General features: G+C 46.2%; 1 protein-coding gene across 7 annotated transcripts in view; it reads left to right on the top strand.

Moving 5' to 3' along the window:
• MME (membrane metalloendopeptidase) overlaps positions 1 to 15,537 on the top strand; it is a 493,355-nt gene that overhangs the window by 175,528 nt on the left and 302,290 nt on the right. For all 7 annotated transcript variants that reach the window (XM_078667833.1, XM_078667832.1, XM_078667829.1 and 4 more), the window contains one exon: positions 13,880 to 14,041. In XM_078667833.1, coding sequence (XP_078523959.1) covers positions 13,880 to 14,041 — 162 coding nt within the window. The remainder of the gene's footprint in view (positions 1 to 13,879; positions 14,042 to 15,537) is intronic.

Raw genomic sequence — 15,537 nt, forward strand, 5'->3', positions numbered from 1 at the left:
AGTTGCTTTCATTGTACATTGCTGCAGCCATTAGCCACATCCTTAGTCTTTCTAAGCCTTAAGCATTTACCAGCGATGGCTCCTCCGTTATAGCATAGCAGCGTCTCCCCACCTGCTGCGAGCGCTGCAGGCACACACATTAACAAAATGGTAAGAAATATAATTTTATTAATGTGCCCCAGGCTCGCGCTCTTACAGCGGGAAGGCAGGGGACAGGACTGATTAGTTCAATTGCACTATTACTTCTGCCCATGCCAGTTCAGAAGTCAGATTGGCTGGCTGTCTAGAGCCAGCCAATCTCAAATGCACAATTGAGAGCCTGCAATCCCAGAGTTGAGAAAAAGCTGAGGGATTGCAGCGGTGGTCCCAGCCTCAAAATGAGCACCCAGTTAGCATGCTCCAACTAAGCATGAGCGCAAAATCCGCTCCGATCGCGGATTTTGCGGATTTTCGGCAAATCCGCGATCCGCGAACTCTCGCGGATTTGCCGAAAATCCGCAATCCGCGATCGGAGCGGATTTTGCGGTCAAAAGTTCAAGCGCGCCTAATTAACGATGGCGCCGGCAAGCTGCCAGCGCCATCCTGCAATAGTTACTTAATTAGCTTCAACAGGAAGCTCTAACAGATAAGATACAGCAGGGGCTCGAGCGCCTGCTTTATTTTAGCAGTTGGAGCTTCCTGTTGAAGCTAATTAAGTAACTTTTGCAGGATGGCGCTGGCAGCTTGCCGGCGCCATCGTAAATTATTTCAACAGTGGTGTCTTCTTGAATAAATATGAAGGGCAGGGTTCATTCGGGCACGACGGTCCTGGCACAAAAAAATAAACCTCAACAGGAAACACTTGCAAATATCAATAAAGCATGTGCCCTAGTTGAAGCTTAAATTCAGTGACTCATTCATCAGCCCAAAAATTAATCTGCTGCTCTGATCGGTCTCTGACCTTTTATACACACAAGAGGCATGCTCGCATGGACGCCCCGTCCGTTTGGCCCCGCCCACACACTCGAGGTGTGCACCGTCTTCCCGCCATTTACCCACTATGATGGACATTTCACTCAAGGGACCCCTGCGCACTTCGGCGCGATTGCATAGTGACACACACTTGGTCGCTGGAACTAGTTGAAGCGCAAATGCAGTGACTCATTCAGCAGCCCAAAAAAAAACGTGAGCGTTGGGAGGCTGGGCATCTTTGACTTTTACGAGCGCAACCCCCGTGCTGTTCCTGTGACCAGGGGCTTCTGTCTCTTAATCTGCTGCTCTGATCGGTCTCTGACCTTTTAGACACACAAGAGGCATGTGCGCTCGCGTGGAAGCCCCGTCCGTTTGGCCCCGCCCACACGCTCGAGGAAGCCCCGCCCCCAAATCCGCAAATCCGCTGAATCCGCGGATTTTGCTGATCCACGATCCGTGAATCCGCTGAATCCGCGAATCGTGGATCCGCAAAATCCGCCCATGCTTAGCTCCAACCAGTTCTAGCACCAGGATTGGTTGGTTCTGGTTGTACAAGGAAGGAAGTCCCTTCTTTTCCACCCGAGTTCGAAGCAAGCAGAAGCCAAGAGGAAGGAGTTCTTATTCAGAGCCTGCGGGCGAGCGTATATGATGAGTATTTTGGGCATCGTGCCCCACCATAATGTAATGTTGGTTGATGCCAGTGGCATTTACAGACACTTGTCTCAACTTGTCAAAGGGTGAATGAGGATAGTTGCCTCTCTGAGGCATGTAAAAATGTTACGGCAATAGAGGGATGGTTAGCAGACATATCTCTCTCTGCTACTCCTACTTGGTCAGCCGACCTGAACGGGTGTCAGAATGTGAGTGAGCATCAAGTGTGGCTTGTGGATATCTCTCTTGCCTGCCATGGGTCAGTAAAGATTTATGTAAGATAGGGTTGTGTCTTCCTGCTGTTAAACGCTCTGAAACCTGTTGTATGCTCTAGCGGATAAGTGTGAAGAGCACGACTCTTGGATAGGGATGTAGAAGGAAGGTACAGAGTATCGTGGGTGAGGGTGGCTTGGTGGCAGATATTTATTCATAGTTCATATATGGGTGTTACCTAAGGAGGTGTGTGAGCGTGTCAGGATGCCCGGTATAATTTCCAATTTTTCAATAATTCATCAGAAGGAGGTTGGACTGGCTAGAGAAAGGTTGTGTTTGTACATAAGGTCAGTGCACAAGGTAAAACTTTACTTTTTGTTTTCTTTTATCAAAGGTCTTTTATAGCATATTTTTAGGCATAAAAACTGTATCTATCATTGTAACAGCATTATTTTGGGCCGATTTGCTTCATTCAATAGGCATACTGCAAAGTACATAAAGACCATCTATAATTAAAAAAATAAGCCCTCCAAAAAGCATAGATAGATGAACACTACATCCTCCATATCAGTATCATGATCCAAGTCAACACAGAGAGGAATACAGCATACCAATATGAAGTCTCAGCCTCCAGTGTTCCTTGCATCATCTGTCCAATAGTCCCATTGCTCTCCTTTTAGGGGTTCTTTCAAAACTGATGGTTCTGTTCCCCATGGCCTCCTCTACCACAAATGGAACTCCTTGCACCTGACTTTGAAGGTAACTCTTCTGCGGGACTAACTTGGTCCCTGTATCTGACTTGCGCTACATCGTGATCAGGCAGAACTTATGACTTTCCCCTGGTCTAAAGCAACCTGATCATCGCGAGTGGCACTTTGTGCTTTAAGGTGCTACTTTCCCCTAAAACTTTGAACTTGAATAACACTGTTCTATTCATTAAATTTTTGTAGTTTTGGTTTCATTTTATTATTAAATGTATTCTATTTTTCTAAATGTGTTTAGAATTTTTCTTGTGTTGTGTTTTTACTTTATAACTGTTTGGGTGTTTCATACATTCTTTACAAATTGCTTCTAAATTAAGCCTGAATGCTTTGTGCCACATCAATAGAGGGTTAAGCACAGATTAGTGTACCCTGACAAAGACTGTGGTTGTTGCTTGAGTGTGGCTTTTGCCTCCCTGTACCAATCACCTGATTTCTTACAGGCATACCTTCTGGAAAGTACAGGAACAACAGAACATGTGACTTTTGCTTGTGTTGCTCATGTTTAAATTCATCACAGCGCTAGACATTTGCACACGGATGTATTTTGCCCTAATATCTAGCGAAACATGATGTATTCACATTCCATATAAATATGTGCAATTGCAGGACAGGAACTAATGAAAAAGAAATTAAAACGAATTTGACATAGGCTTATAATCCATTACAATGGGTTATACCTGTAGTAACCACCAACAATGGACAGTATGATTTGTGAAAGGAGGAAACACTTTATTCTGCCTTGCTGGGCCAAATTGCTTTTTTTTGCTAGTGAGATTAAGAGACCATAACTGCAAAGAATTCTCCTCTCCCTCCTTCCTTGGCTCTGACTATCACTGCAAGCCAATGGCAGTGTGATCCACAGGAGGAAGGAGGTCGGAAGGCTGATTGTTTTACCTCACCGCCCAGCTACTGCCTCTCTTATTACCCTGCAATCCACACTCTCTGTGTTAAGGCAGGAGAGGGACAGTAGATTAGTATATTGAGATGTTGATGGCTGCTCGATTGTCTTCAATGGAGTGGGCAATATTCCAATAATGTTCTTTTTTTATTTTACATGGTTTTCCATAGAGCAGATCGTGCCTTCGAGTGCCTCATAGAACATAGGTAATTGTGGTTAGCCCTATAGTTATCAGGCACACATTTCTGCACCAAGCAATAGAGACGCTCAGGTTTGGTTAAGTACCAACGTTCAGTACCAACTAGGGTCTGGTAATGAGTGAGCTTAACATCTAGTGCCTTGCTGTTTAGTGGGTGGAAGACGGCGGCGGGCGGTGCAGGAAAGCGTGGGGAGTCGGTGGGGCATTGCACTGCAGAGAGGGGTGTCGACAGATGATGGAATAGGAGTTACTTATTTATTTAAATTCCCCCTCACCCTGCCCCTCAGCGCTTACCTGCACCGACCGCTGCTGGTGGAAGATGATGGACATATGAGCTTACATGTCATCAAGGAGGATTTCCTTACACTCGACTCTTTGTCTAGGTATTGAGCTTTTTGAGTTCAGACTAGGAAATGTTTAGATATGCTGAATGGTTGAGGTGAGCAGGGCAATACATTCCAACGTTTTGGACGGCTCTGGAGAAATCTGTCTTTCTTGGTAGCTCTCTGAACTTCCAAGCTTGATCCCTTTTTGCTTCTGTAAGAGCAAGCGCCTTCTCATATCTTAAGCTTCTGCACACTTATTTGTGCCTTAGTAATGGGGTGGTGACATCTTTGTGGTTGATGTCAGCCATAAAACATACAGTTGCATGAATTGTTTCTGTGATGTGTGTTACCTTTAGCTTGGGGATACATATTAGGGGAGCGTTACTATAATGGTAGGAAGGTCATTTACATCCCAGTGAATGGTCTGCTGGCTCATCAGGGTGGTGGAGGCCATGACTTTTGCCACCCTGGGAGAAGTTTGTCCACTTCATTGAGGCTTTCCTGCCTGCGATCCCTGTTTTGTGAATATTTGTCATTAGATATTCAAAGGGCCAACTAGCTAAACTTGTCATTTTTTGAGAAAATAAGCAACTTAAGCCTAAATTTGTTGTCTCAATATAAAAAATGAATGGATGAATGTGCAGGGAGTTTTCTCTCTGCGGGTGGGAACCATATTGGATTTCCCTGCCTATGTGTGCTAAGCTGGCATGGAGGACATGGGCAGGGAAAGTGACTGGTGGTTTCTCATATATGACAACTTTCCCAGTGACCAACAACCCCTTTGGCGGCTAGGCCGCAGGGTCAGCAGTCACCAATGTAAACACAGCACTTCACTCAACTTTAAATGAGTGGCGGTACCACATTTTTTCAAGAGTACCACCAATTTACAGCAGTGCACCTGCTCTACTAAACTCTAAATGAGTCCTCAAGACTCCAACTTCTTGTTTTCACTCTACGGTTATGAAGTAAAGAGTTTCATTTTCTTAACGTTTACAGTTGTTGTGCACTTGATATTTTAAACGCCTTCGTCCAATAGTTTGTTGTGAAGGATGACACTCAGGTGATTGCCTTTTTAATCATTATAGCTGTATTTAATAAAAAGGACACACACAGGTGGAAATCAGAGTTGAGTCAAAGAAAAATCGAGGGAATGTGATATTAGAATGTCTAGTGGGGGTTGAGTTTGAGTTTGTGTTGAGAGCAATAACCCACTTTCATGATTGGTAACACTAACGTTGAACTGTGTCATCTTTGTATTGACTGGAGTTAGTGCTAAGTTTGTTTAGGAGAGTACTCAAAAGCTCTATTTAAAAGATTAAATAGAAGTGGGCAAGAATTAAACCGTGTGGTACATTATGGAACTGCCTGTGTAGTGTTAATGAAGTTGTCAATAAAACCTTCTCAGGAACGGTTTCCTTACAGTAGTGTGAAATCCACATTTCAATCACGTACTGATCTACTTGCTGCCAGATACTAAAATCAATCGAATTCCACCCTCTTTCTTTCCACACAAAGAAGTTCATTTCACTCCTCTAGTTCCAGGCGTATCGTGGAGATCCACTTAAAGGGTTATACAACATGGTAGAAACTGGAGCCCACTTTTTCATTGTTTTGCCTTCTGCCTGCATCTTTCACTACCAATAAGGGGAGATCAAATCCCACCTGTCCTCCTTCAGGGTTCGAGATTTGGCTGTACCTACAAACATTTCCTTTTTTGAATATCTCTAAGCCATCCTATCGCCAGCTTCAGGAGGCTATATAGGGCTTGGTTATAAGTATAGATTCAAATGTTTGCACCTTGTAAACAACAATACAACAGATTTGTTATTTATATGGTGAGATAAATAGCACCTGCTATGAGTTTCTGGGGAATAACATGTGAATGCTGATGTTTAACACACCAAAATCCATATTATGAAGTATTGCTGTATGGTCTTCTCCTGTTAAATGTCTGCAGGTTTGACCTGCCAAAACATAGGTTGAGTTATTTAACGCGGCCGCTAAATATCAAATGTGATAACCCTTTGGATGCATCGGATGGCTCCAGGCCGTCCAACACTACGGGTGGCGTGTGCGTCGGATGGCCAGGAGACGTCCGAATTGCGCACACGCAAAATTTTACCGCACTGCAGGAACATTTTGCGAGCATCCAAAGGGTTAAATAACACTACGTTCATATGTCCGACCCATGGGTAAACAGAGGATTAGGCACGCGTTGGAAAAAAATGGCTGACTGGTACTCAGGCCCTATCTAGTTGTTGGATGCTACACTTTAAACAAATGCTTTAAAAACGGAAATGGGAAGTGAAAATGAAGGAGCATTTGTTACCTGGTTGTAGTATTAGCTCATGAAGTATATTACAAGACCATTAAGGGTTACAAAGCGTCATGCCACTGTTCGTTACAATGCAGAGGATACCCATCCTAGCTGGTTTAGTACGAAAGACTCAACCACGAATGTGAAGCCCTCTGGCATGTCTACATACTGTACATAGGGGAGAGTATTTTAACTGACATGGAGACAACCGGTTAATCAAAGTCTTATTTGGGAGAGAAATGGATGTTATTCTACAGCTTAACCCGGTAGAATATTTAATATAGCCTTATAGCCCACCGTAGCAGGCTATACAGGCTATTAAAGGTCCACTCCCGTGTTAAAGGCCCGGGCCGAAGGCGAGGGACTTTAACAAGGGACCAGGACTTTATTAGCCGGTATAGCCCTGCTACAAAGGGCTATAAGTCTATTAGAACATTCAGCTACTAGAGGGCAAAATGTTCTGACAAATTAAACAAAGGCTTTAGGGAGCGTATGAGGATTGAAATCCCCTCAGGCTCCCTCAAGCTTTTGTTCACAGCCAGAGCTGTGAACAAAGAAGTATTGGAATGTTGGAGCGCCGGGCTTATACCAGCCATTATAAGCCCGGAGCTACTCCATTGTTTTCAATGGAGCTTTCAACGTTCCAATGTTCTAATTAGAATTGTTTCTTTTTTACCCAAACCTTTACTTGCCATGTTAGGTAGATATAGCGGGAAACAGCCTCAATGAGGTTTTACCTGTTGTGCCTTTACCACAGATTTTTTAGCAAGCATATTTTTACCACATGCATGCCTTTACAACGCATTCTTTTACCAAACATTTAAAGTAAATTGAGGGGCATGGAGGTCTCTCCGCATAAATACATTGTTTTTATATATAAAAACAATGTGTGAAAATGGCACATGTTGTAAAAGCCTATGCATGGAAAAAACATGCGTGGTAAAAAATGTTTGGTAAAGGCATGCAATGCATTTACCTGCGTTGTTCCACCATTGATGAAGAAGCCCCCTGTGTCACAAAATGCCTAGATTTCCATAGCCAAGAGAGCATCGGTCTGTTTCCCTCAGATCTCCCTTTGTAATTGAGATGTGCCAAGAATGTTGGCATTGTGAAGTGTTGGCAGAACATGCATCAAATAGTGTTATGTTGACAGCCACTGCGCTGGCTGGGAACTGTCTGATATTTAACCTTCAGCATACTTGCATGACTAGGAGATCCTGGCAGAGATGATGTGATGTGATTAATGCATCTAATTAGCAATTATCTTCCAATTTAGTGTACTCAACATTAATTACAGTACTGTTTTCTTTTTTACATTGATGACGATAGCAGACTTTCATCGCACCCGCTTTGACCTTTTTGTGGACCATACAGTTGTTAATGGATGTTTAAGGGCAGCCGGGAATTATCCATTTGAAATCAGTGATCTGCTTGTACAAGTAGTGCCAAAGTGATTGCCGGTATTGGGTGGAGAATTATTTACTGTTCACCTGTCAAAAGCAAGTTATGACAGAGAACAATACCCACGAGAGTACAGCTGGACCTTTTTTTCCCAGAGCTGCCTTTAGCGTAGGGGATAGTAAATAGAGTTTTTCATTCATGATTATGGAAATAAGAAAGGGAGGTAGTGAAAGTAAGCCAGTGCTGCATGGACTCTGCAGCAGGCATTACCTGCATGCTACTGTGACGGAGAAACACTGGGACATATTTACTAGCCCCTAACGCCACCTGAGTCACTTTTTCTGAAGCTCCGATGGTGTTGGGCCATTCCCCATAATTAAATGGTGTCGACAAGCCACTTATCGTGGCTTAACGCTACCTTGTAAATATGCCCCATTTAGCCGCAGTCTACTGAGGCAAAGGGGCGGCCAATGGGTGTTTCTGTGGGCTTTCCACCGCAACACCCATTGCTTTTTGACGCTGACCCAGATTTACAAGCCTGGGGCAGTGACAAAAATTAGGGGGCCTATTGAGATGCTGCCCGCCACCTTAACGGAACACAGGTTCCACCGCCAGAGGTGTGGCAGTCCTGGCAGGCCAATTAGGATGCACCCACCACACTGGCGGCGCATCCTCGACTTTAACATTGCGACCAGCTGTGTTGTAAGCAGCACCCACCACACTGTTAAAGCCCATGTTTTGCATTGCCATGCATAACGTGACAGGCATCGCTTGGTGCCTGCCACCTTGTGTATGGAAATGATGGGGGTACCATACGTACCCCCCAGTGCAGCCACCCACCACCCCCACACCTCCCGGGGACCACAATGTTCCCCCATAGTGATTTCCTGCATGACTTTACATGGTGGAGTCTCCGCCATGGGAAGGCATTTCACCGCAGGCATCATAATATGAATGGCGGTGCCTGCACGGCACCGTCACCATATTGTGTGCCTTTTCAGCCGGGCCGGCAATCCGATTGGCGGAAAAGCGGCAGACGGTTTTTCCATCCGCCGCAGTACACCTCGCCATACTAATATGGCGGGGGTTGACAATGGAACATTTGGCAGGAAGATCGTCACCGCCGGCCCGGTGGTGATCCGCCAGATATCCTAATAGACCCCTAAGGCCCCTCCTGTGCATAAACAACCACTGCAGCGCAGGTACCCTTGCAACATGGTGCAAGGGTATCTGCACTAGGCAGCTTTTTGGGTGCCATCGGTAGGGGAAATGCAGGGTTGCGGCATATTTTTGTAAATAGGGCGAATACCTGCATTTTGATAATGTTGGAGCATGGCGATGCCAAATTTGGCAAAACACTGCTGTTAGACCTGTCAGCCCTAGGGTGGTCTTTCCCTGTGGTTTTTTGCCCTTGCCTCATTTTTTCCACCTACTCTAATGTTGGCCCTTAGGTCTTCGGGCACCTTTTCATAGCTAATCTGTGTTAGGGTGCAGGTGCTCTCTACTTCCAACATGGCTGCCACTGGCCCCTGCTACTGCAGAGTGTTTTTTTTAGTGTAGCACCCTAGTTGCCAGGAGCAGGCTGGAGCCCCATACAATGTTGCAATGCCAGCCACCCAGCCCCTGTCCATAGTTAGAGTGGGGAAGCTCCTGGAACCTTCCAGAAGATGAGCGGACCTGACTTTTCCCGCCTTAGAGAGTGGTCACCTGACCTGGGCATATATAAGCAAGGGAGGGAACTTTTTCTAGTCAGTTGGGGCATCACTGACCTGGGGAACCCACGCAGGAGTTTTAGGCGGGAGGGCCTAGTGAGGAACCTATGCTACTGGGAGTGACAGGATCTAGGTGCTGCCTCTTAAGCTGGGTGAGGTGTCCAAAGCTAGCCCCCCTGATCTGGCCCAGTGGTAGGGAACCCCAGGGCCCATCTGCAGTGACTGAGGAGAAATTCTTCAAGCCTTCAACTCATCACCCCCCCCCCCTCTTCCACTTCAAGAAACAAGCAACTAAGGGCGCAGAACCATCCAAGCGCCAAGAAAACTGCTTCCTGAGACCAGGTACTGGACTGTGTTGCCCTGCGCATCCCCTGCCTACAACTGGGCCTACTTGTCTCTCCCTGACTGAACTGTATGACAAGCGCTATTATTTGCTCCCATCCTGCCTGCCTGAGCTACCTGTGCCCTCGTGACTCTAGCGCTGAAGTCCCCTGTGAGGCCCTGGAATTCCAAGGTGTTTTTCCCTTCAGGGAATATCCTGCCTGCGAGGCGCTGCGCTGGCTCCCAAGCGTTCACCTGCTGTCCCCGAGCGCTGTGCCCAGAAGCGCTAACTGCCAGGCCAACTCACCGCCACGGCCCGGAGCTGTCCACGCCCTCGCGGGGCGTCGTGGAATCTCCTCAGAGGGAGCGCGTGTCCCCCCTCGGCGGCCCCCGTATGCCAGGAGAGGGCCGCCGGAAACCCTAAGAGGCCGCGCTGGGCCGGGAAGTATCCTCCTTCGTCTGCCCCGGCGCTCCGGTGAAAGGGCGCGCCATTGATCTCCCCTCGGCGGCACCGGGTGTCAGGAGAGGGCCGCCGCAACGTAATCACTAGGCCGCTAGGCCTGAGGCCTTCGCCTACCTGCAGCACGTGACGGGGGAACTCCGGCCTCGTCATCGGCCACGCCGCGCAGCCATTGGCTGCCCCGATCCAGCCCTTCTTTCAGGGCCAACACCCGGAACAGGCCGCGAGTCATCGCGGAGGGGGCCCGAAGCTGGAAACGCCCCTCCGCTTGGTCCCGCGGTGTGTGTTTCTCGCCCCTGGCGCCGGTGCGTTGTAGCAGCGTTTGGCACCGCGTCAGGCCGCGAGAGATCCCCCAACCGGCGGAAGCTTCTCCCGCCGACTCCAGCCTACGCAAGGGCCTCGGAGGGCCGAAGCAGAGAGGTAACCCCCTGGGGAGGAGGGCGGTAGGCCGAGGGAGGCCCGAGGTCGCCCCTCCCCCGGGGTTAACTGTGACTGGGCCCTGTTGGCCCCCTTTTGAATGTGCCTCAAGTATTTGGAGGCTGGAGGGTCAGACACTTTCCTCATTAGATCGTAGTGCACCATATTTACAAGCCTGATATGTTCAACGTGCACCATATTTACAAGCCTGATATGTTCAACGTGCACCATATTTACAAGCCTGATATTTTCAAAGTGTACCATATTGACAAGCCTGTTAATGAGAGGGAGAGTCACTTCCCTGTACTGACTTTTCTTGCAGAGGTGGACTTCCACAATATTCTGATGATCTGATCTGGGTCGCAACCCGATCTGTATTCACAAGAAGAAGGGTTTGTCGTCGCTGACTAAAGGCTGTGTTCTTTGAAGTTCCTTGTTAGACTGCTAACTACTTGCTGACATGTTTTATTACTTTCTAGGAAGAGCGTCCATGAGAGGGTTGATGTGTTACTTACACGCAATACTATAGTCGCTTCTTGTAGGATCCTCCAGGTTTATACAATTACCCCTTTGCCTGTCAAAGAGTCTGATGCGACAGGCGGGGTTAGTTAATGCTTCATTGCTTAGATGCGCTGGTTATTATTTTAATGAGAAGTCTACTGCAACTATTTAATGAAATGCTCACCTGAAAAGCTAATGACATTACCAATGCAATGCTCTAATTGAAAGCCTATATAAAAGATCTTTATTCTTCAAATACAACTACTGGTGTGGTCTCCATTATTGCGCCACTGTGTGTTTCATTGGATGAGTGTGTTAAGTGGCTGCTTTACACGTAAGCCCCTGTCTGCCTTCCTGCTCGAGCCATGCTACCCCCCGGAGAACTGGTGGTCCCAGTTCTTACAACTGCACTCTGGCATTTACTTGTAAATATCCCTATTATGTATTATTAATTCTATTTATTATAGCTGTTTAAGAATGTCCAGAATTTTGGTATTGCAAAGCTATGTACATGATATGTTTAATTTATGTTGGTGTTGCAGGTTATGGGCAATAGGCATTCATTTTTGGGGAAGGGATATATTTTACATTAAAAAAACATGACCCAGGGCAGGAGAAAGAAGTGATTGAGGGAGAAAGAAGGGGAAGAGAATGAAAAACCATGACAAATGGAGAAATCAGCAAATCGAAAAATGTCTGCCTAAGTGAGATAAAGAGATTTAGGCCAAATGTATCAAGCCTATTTGCAGTCGCAAATCAGGCCATTTATGAATGAAAACATTTATTTTACCATATATTAATCCAAAAATGTGATTCGGTACCATGTTACCAATTTGCTGCTTGGGATTGAGAATGCGTACCAATCCGTTTTTTGTAAAGGGTGTGTTTAAGGCATCCCTTCCAAAAACCAAAATGGAATGGTATGTATTATTGTTTTGGCTGTATTTCAAAAGAAAAAAGGGACTGCATTTCAAAAGAAAAAAAGAATTGCTTTACTTAAAAGAAATCAAATTTATGGCAGTCTGCTGAATTCAGACGGCCACCATCCTGTAATGGTTCGAATTCCTAATGTGTTGCAAATTGCGATGTACCTCATTAATATTCATGTGGTAGGTTTGTTTGGGACCATCTAGGAATCCCTATTTAGAAATAAAAAGGTTCATACATTAGGAATACCGGTTTCCTAATTGTGATTCTAAGATAATCGCAGTTAGAAAATTGGTATTCCTAACATGGGTGCAACTGGCCCTGAGAGAGGGACAGAGTGTAGGGTTGTGATAGAAAGTGGCATGCAATGGAGTCACAAATGTAAAATGTAAATGTAAATGTAGTTGAGCTTATATAGCGCACAGCTACCCGCAAAGCAGGTGTCCCGGCGCTTGCTTAGGGAACCCTTCCTGATATTCCCCTGTGAGATAGCAGGGTATCCACAAGGTGAAAGTCAGGCATCCCGCCGCGAGGGGCCGTTGTGGAGATTAAGCAAGCTGTTGCCCAGAGTCGGAACCCGTGAGTCGAGGAGGCACCGGGGTGAGAATTATCGAGTCCGTGGAATTTTTAGCCCAAGACCCGCCGGGGCGGGGAATTGAACCCTGGTCCAGGACCGATCTCAGATTCCGGGTCTGCCGCCTCTAACCCCTGAGCCACACTTCTCCAAATAGATGGCCTTCGTGTCGGCAACCTGGTATTCAGCCCCTGCACTTAGGGCCTTATTTGCAAACCCCTTGGGCCTCCGATACATCACTTTTAATATAGGAAAAAGTGACAAACCTGTGGCGCAAGAATCTTGTAAATAAGCTCCTTAATTTTAACCCCTTCCATGCTGGTGACGGAACCACTCCGTCACCAGCCACGAGTGGGCTGTGCTAATGACGGAGTGGTTCCGTCATGGCCCGGCCGCCGCGCCTGCGTGGCGTTAATTTCGCGTCTGTGCTGAGCGTTCTATTAGGCGGGCGGGCTGTGACGGAACCACTCCGTAATTAGCACAGCCCACCCGTGGCTGGTGATGGAGTGGTTTTGTCACCAGCATGGCGGCGCCGCGCAGCCCCCTCCTCCCCCCAGCACCACGGCAGAATTACCGCCGCGGCCAAGGGGTTAAAAAAATGAAGCATTGTATACACGAATGCCCAGTGACTGATTGGTTGTGCTGTCCTCCATGTTCCCATATGCCGCTCATACCTACCCCTAATGTACTTTATACCCTTCCACCTATCACACCCCAGAAACCAACCTACATCTTTCCCCAAACCTCCCCAAAGTTACTCTAACTAACACCTTGTTGGAATAACCTCTCTCATTTACTTTTCCCAGTTTTTTTGGGGGGCAAATCTGAAGGCATTAGCTCTTAGTTAGACTTCAGCACACCATAAATAGCACACATGGTGGAGCTTTGGGTCAGACCATTCAGCCATTGCTTTCTTGTAACAATGTAACCGGGTATTAAGGCTCCTTGAAGGTGCTTTTCGGAACAGCGCCCTCTATCCATTTGGATACATGACACAAATCCTTTAACTGGGTCTGGTGGCTCAGGGGAATAATGCTTCCACTGCGGAGGCATGTATTTGACCTTACGATCACTGGTTCAAATCCAGGTGGGTCCACTCAGCCTTTCATCCATCGGAGGCAGATAAAATGAGTACCATTGAGTTGGGTAACAATAAATGTCAGTTTTTGGGCGCCAAGATACCTACGGGTACTTTACAAATACACGTGTTGGGAAATTATACGCACTGTTTTCTATATTTTTCACAGCATCCAGAATCCTGGAAAACATGGACTCGACAGCAGAGCCCTGCAACGATTTTTACCAGTACGCCTGCGGGGGTTGGCTGAAGAAGAACATCATCCCTGAGACCAGCTCCCGCTACAGCAGCTTCGACATTTTAAGAAATCAACTCGAAGTTGTTTTGAAAGGTCAGTGAAATTTAAGTCTGCTCTGAAAACCTGAGCCCTGTGCGAGATTTCCTCCCCAGCTCTTACCTTTAATGTGATAGGATTACAGATGGCAATTTTGATACAGTTCATGGCATGGAAAGCTTTCTTTGATTCTCCAAGCCGAAGATATCCCTTTCTGAGGAAACAAAGGAAGTGATTATGTGTTCTTACCATTGAAGGCCTTGGCAAAGAGCAGAACATGGGGAAGAGCTAAATCTTACAATGACTACTGCTTTTCTGTACATTGTTGAACAGTGTGACCTAGGGGGACAATAATGGCAGTCTGTCTGGTATTCAAATATTTGGCAACCATCTCTCCCTGTAACCTGCAGTGCAGTATTACAGCATGTATGTGGTGGAGGGGAGTGGATACTGACCTCTCGCCTGCAGCTAGTGAAGCAGGCAAGAAGTGGGAACAATGTGAATGGTCTCTGGCACATCCTTTAATGATGTGTATAGAAATATTTAGACAATGAAGAGTGCGAATTGTGTGGTCTCAGGTGTAAGTGGTAATAGCAGTGACCAGTAAAAGTACTTATGCACTATGGGGGTTATTTACAATCCCCTTGAGCCACCAGTGCATCACTTTTTTTGATGCACCGGTGGCGCAGTTTGCTGGCCCATATTTACAAGGCCATGCAAAGCCACCCTGCGTGGCTTTTCATGGCCTTGCAAATACGGCCCCTTTTCACGCATCACTTTGCGTGAAAGCAGTGTGCCATTGATGTTGCTGTGAGTGTTCCCAAGCAACACCCATGGATTCTGCTGCATTCCCAGATTTATTGTGTGGTATTGAATTGTAATTGCATTTATATAGAGCTTACTATCCCATACGTGGCGTCAAAGCCCTTTTTCAGTGATTAGCATGCTACTCCGGAACCCAAAAGGATTAGTGGTGAATTAGTAAAGTGAAATATGAAATTAATTTTAGCGGTGGATATGTTAGTCTGTTATTTAGATCGAGAATGATAGTGGAGGCATAAAAGAGGGAAAGGTTTGCATTTATATAGCGCTTACTACCCCTAATGAGGTGTTGAAGCACTTTTCGGCAAGTAGCACGCTTCTCTAGAACAAAAAAAAAAATTGTGGTGATTTAGTCTAGGAAAATATGAAATTAAATTGAGCGGTGGACATGTTGTCTGTTATTTGGATTGGAAAAGGATAGGGAGGGATGGGTTTGCATTATGTAGCACTTGCTACCCCTGATGAGGTGTTGAAACACTTTTGGTGACTGGCACGCTACTCCAGGACCCAGCAAGAATTAGAAGTGAAATAGTCTAGGGAAATATGACATTCATTTGATTTGAGCAGTAGACATGTTAGTCTGTTATTTGGATTGTAAAAGAATTGTGGAGGGAAAGAGAAGTGAAGGGTTTGCATTTACATAGCGCTTGCTACCCCTCATAAACACACACATATACATGCACATATATATATAGATATAGAATGAACAAGTATTCTTATTAATTGACTGG

The sequence above is a fragment of the Lissotriton helveticus genome, chromosome 11 (assembly GCF_964261635.1).
Source record: "Lissotriton helveticus chromosome 11, aLisHel1.1, whole genome shotgun sequence".
NCBI classification, from domain to species: domain Eukaryota; kingdom Metazoa; phylum Chordata; class Amphibia; order Caudata; family Salamandridae; genus Lissotriton; species Lissotriton helveticus.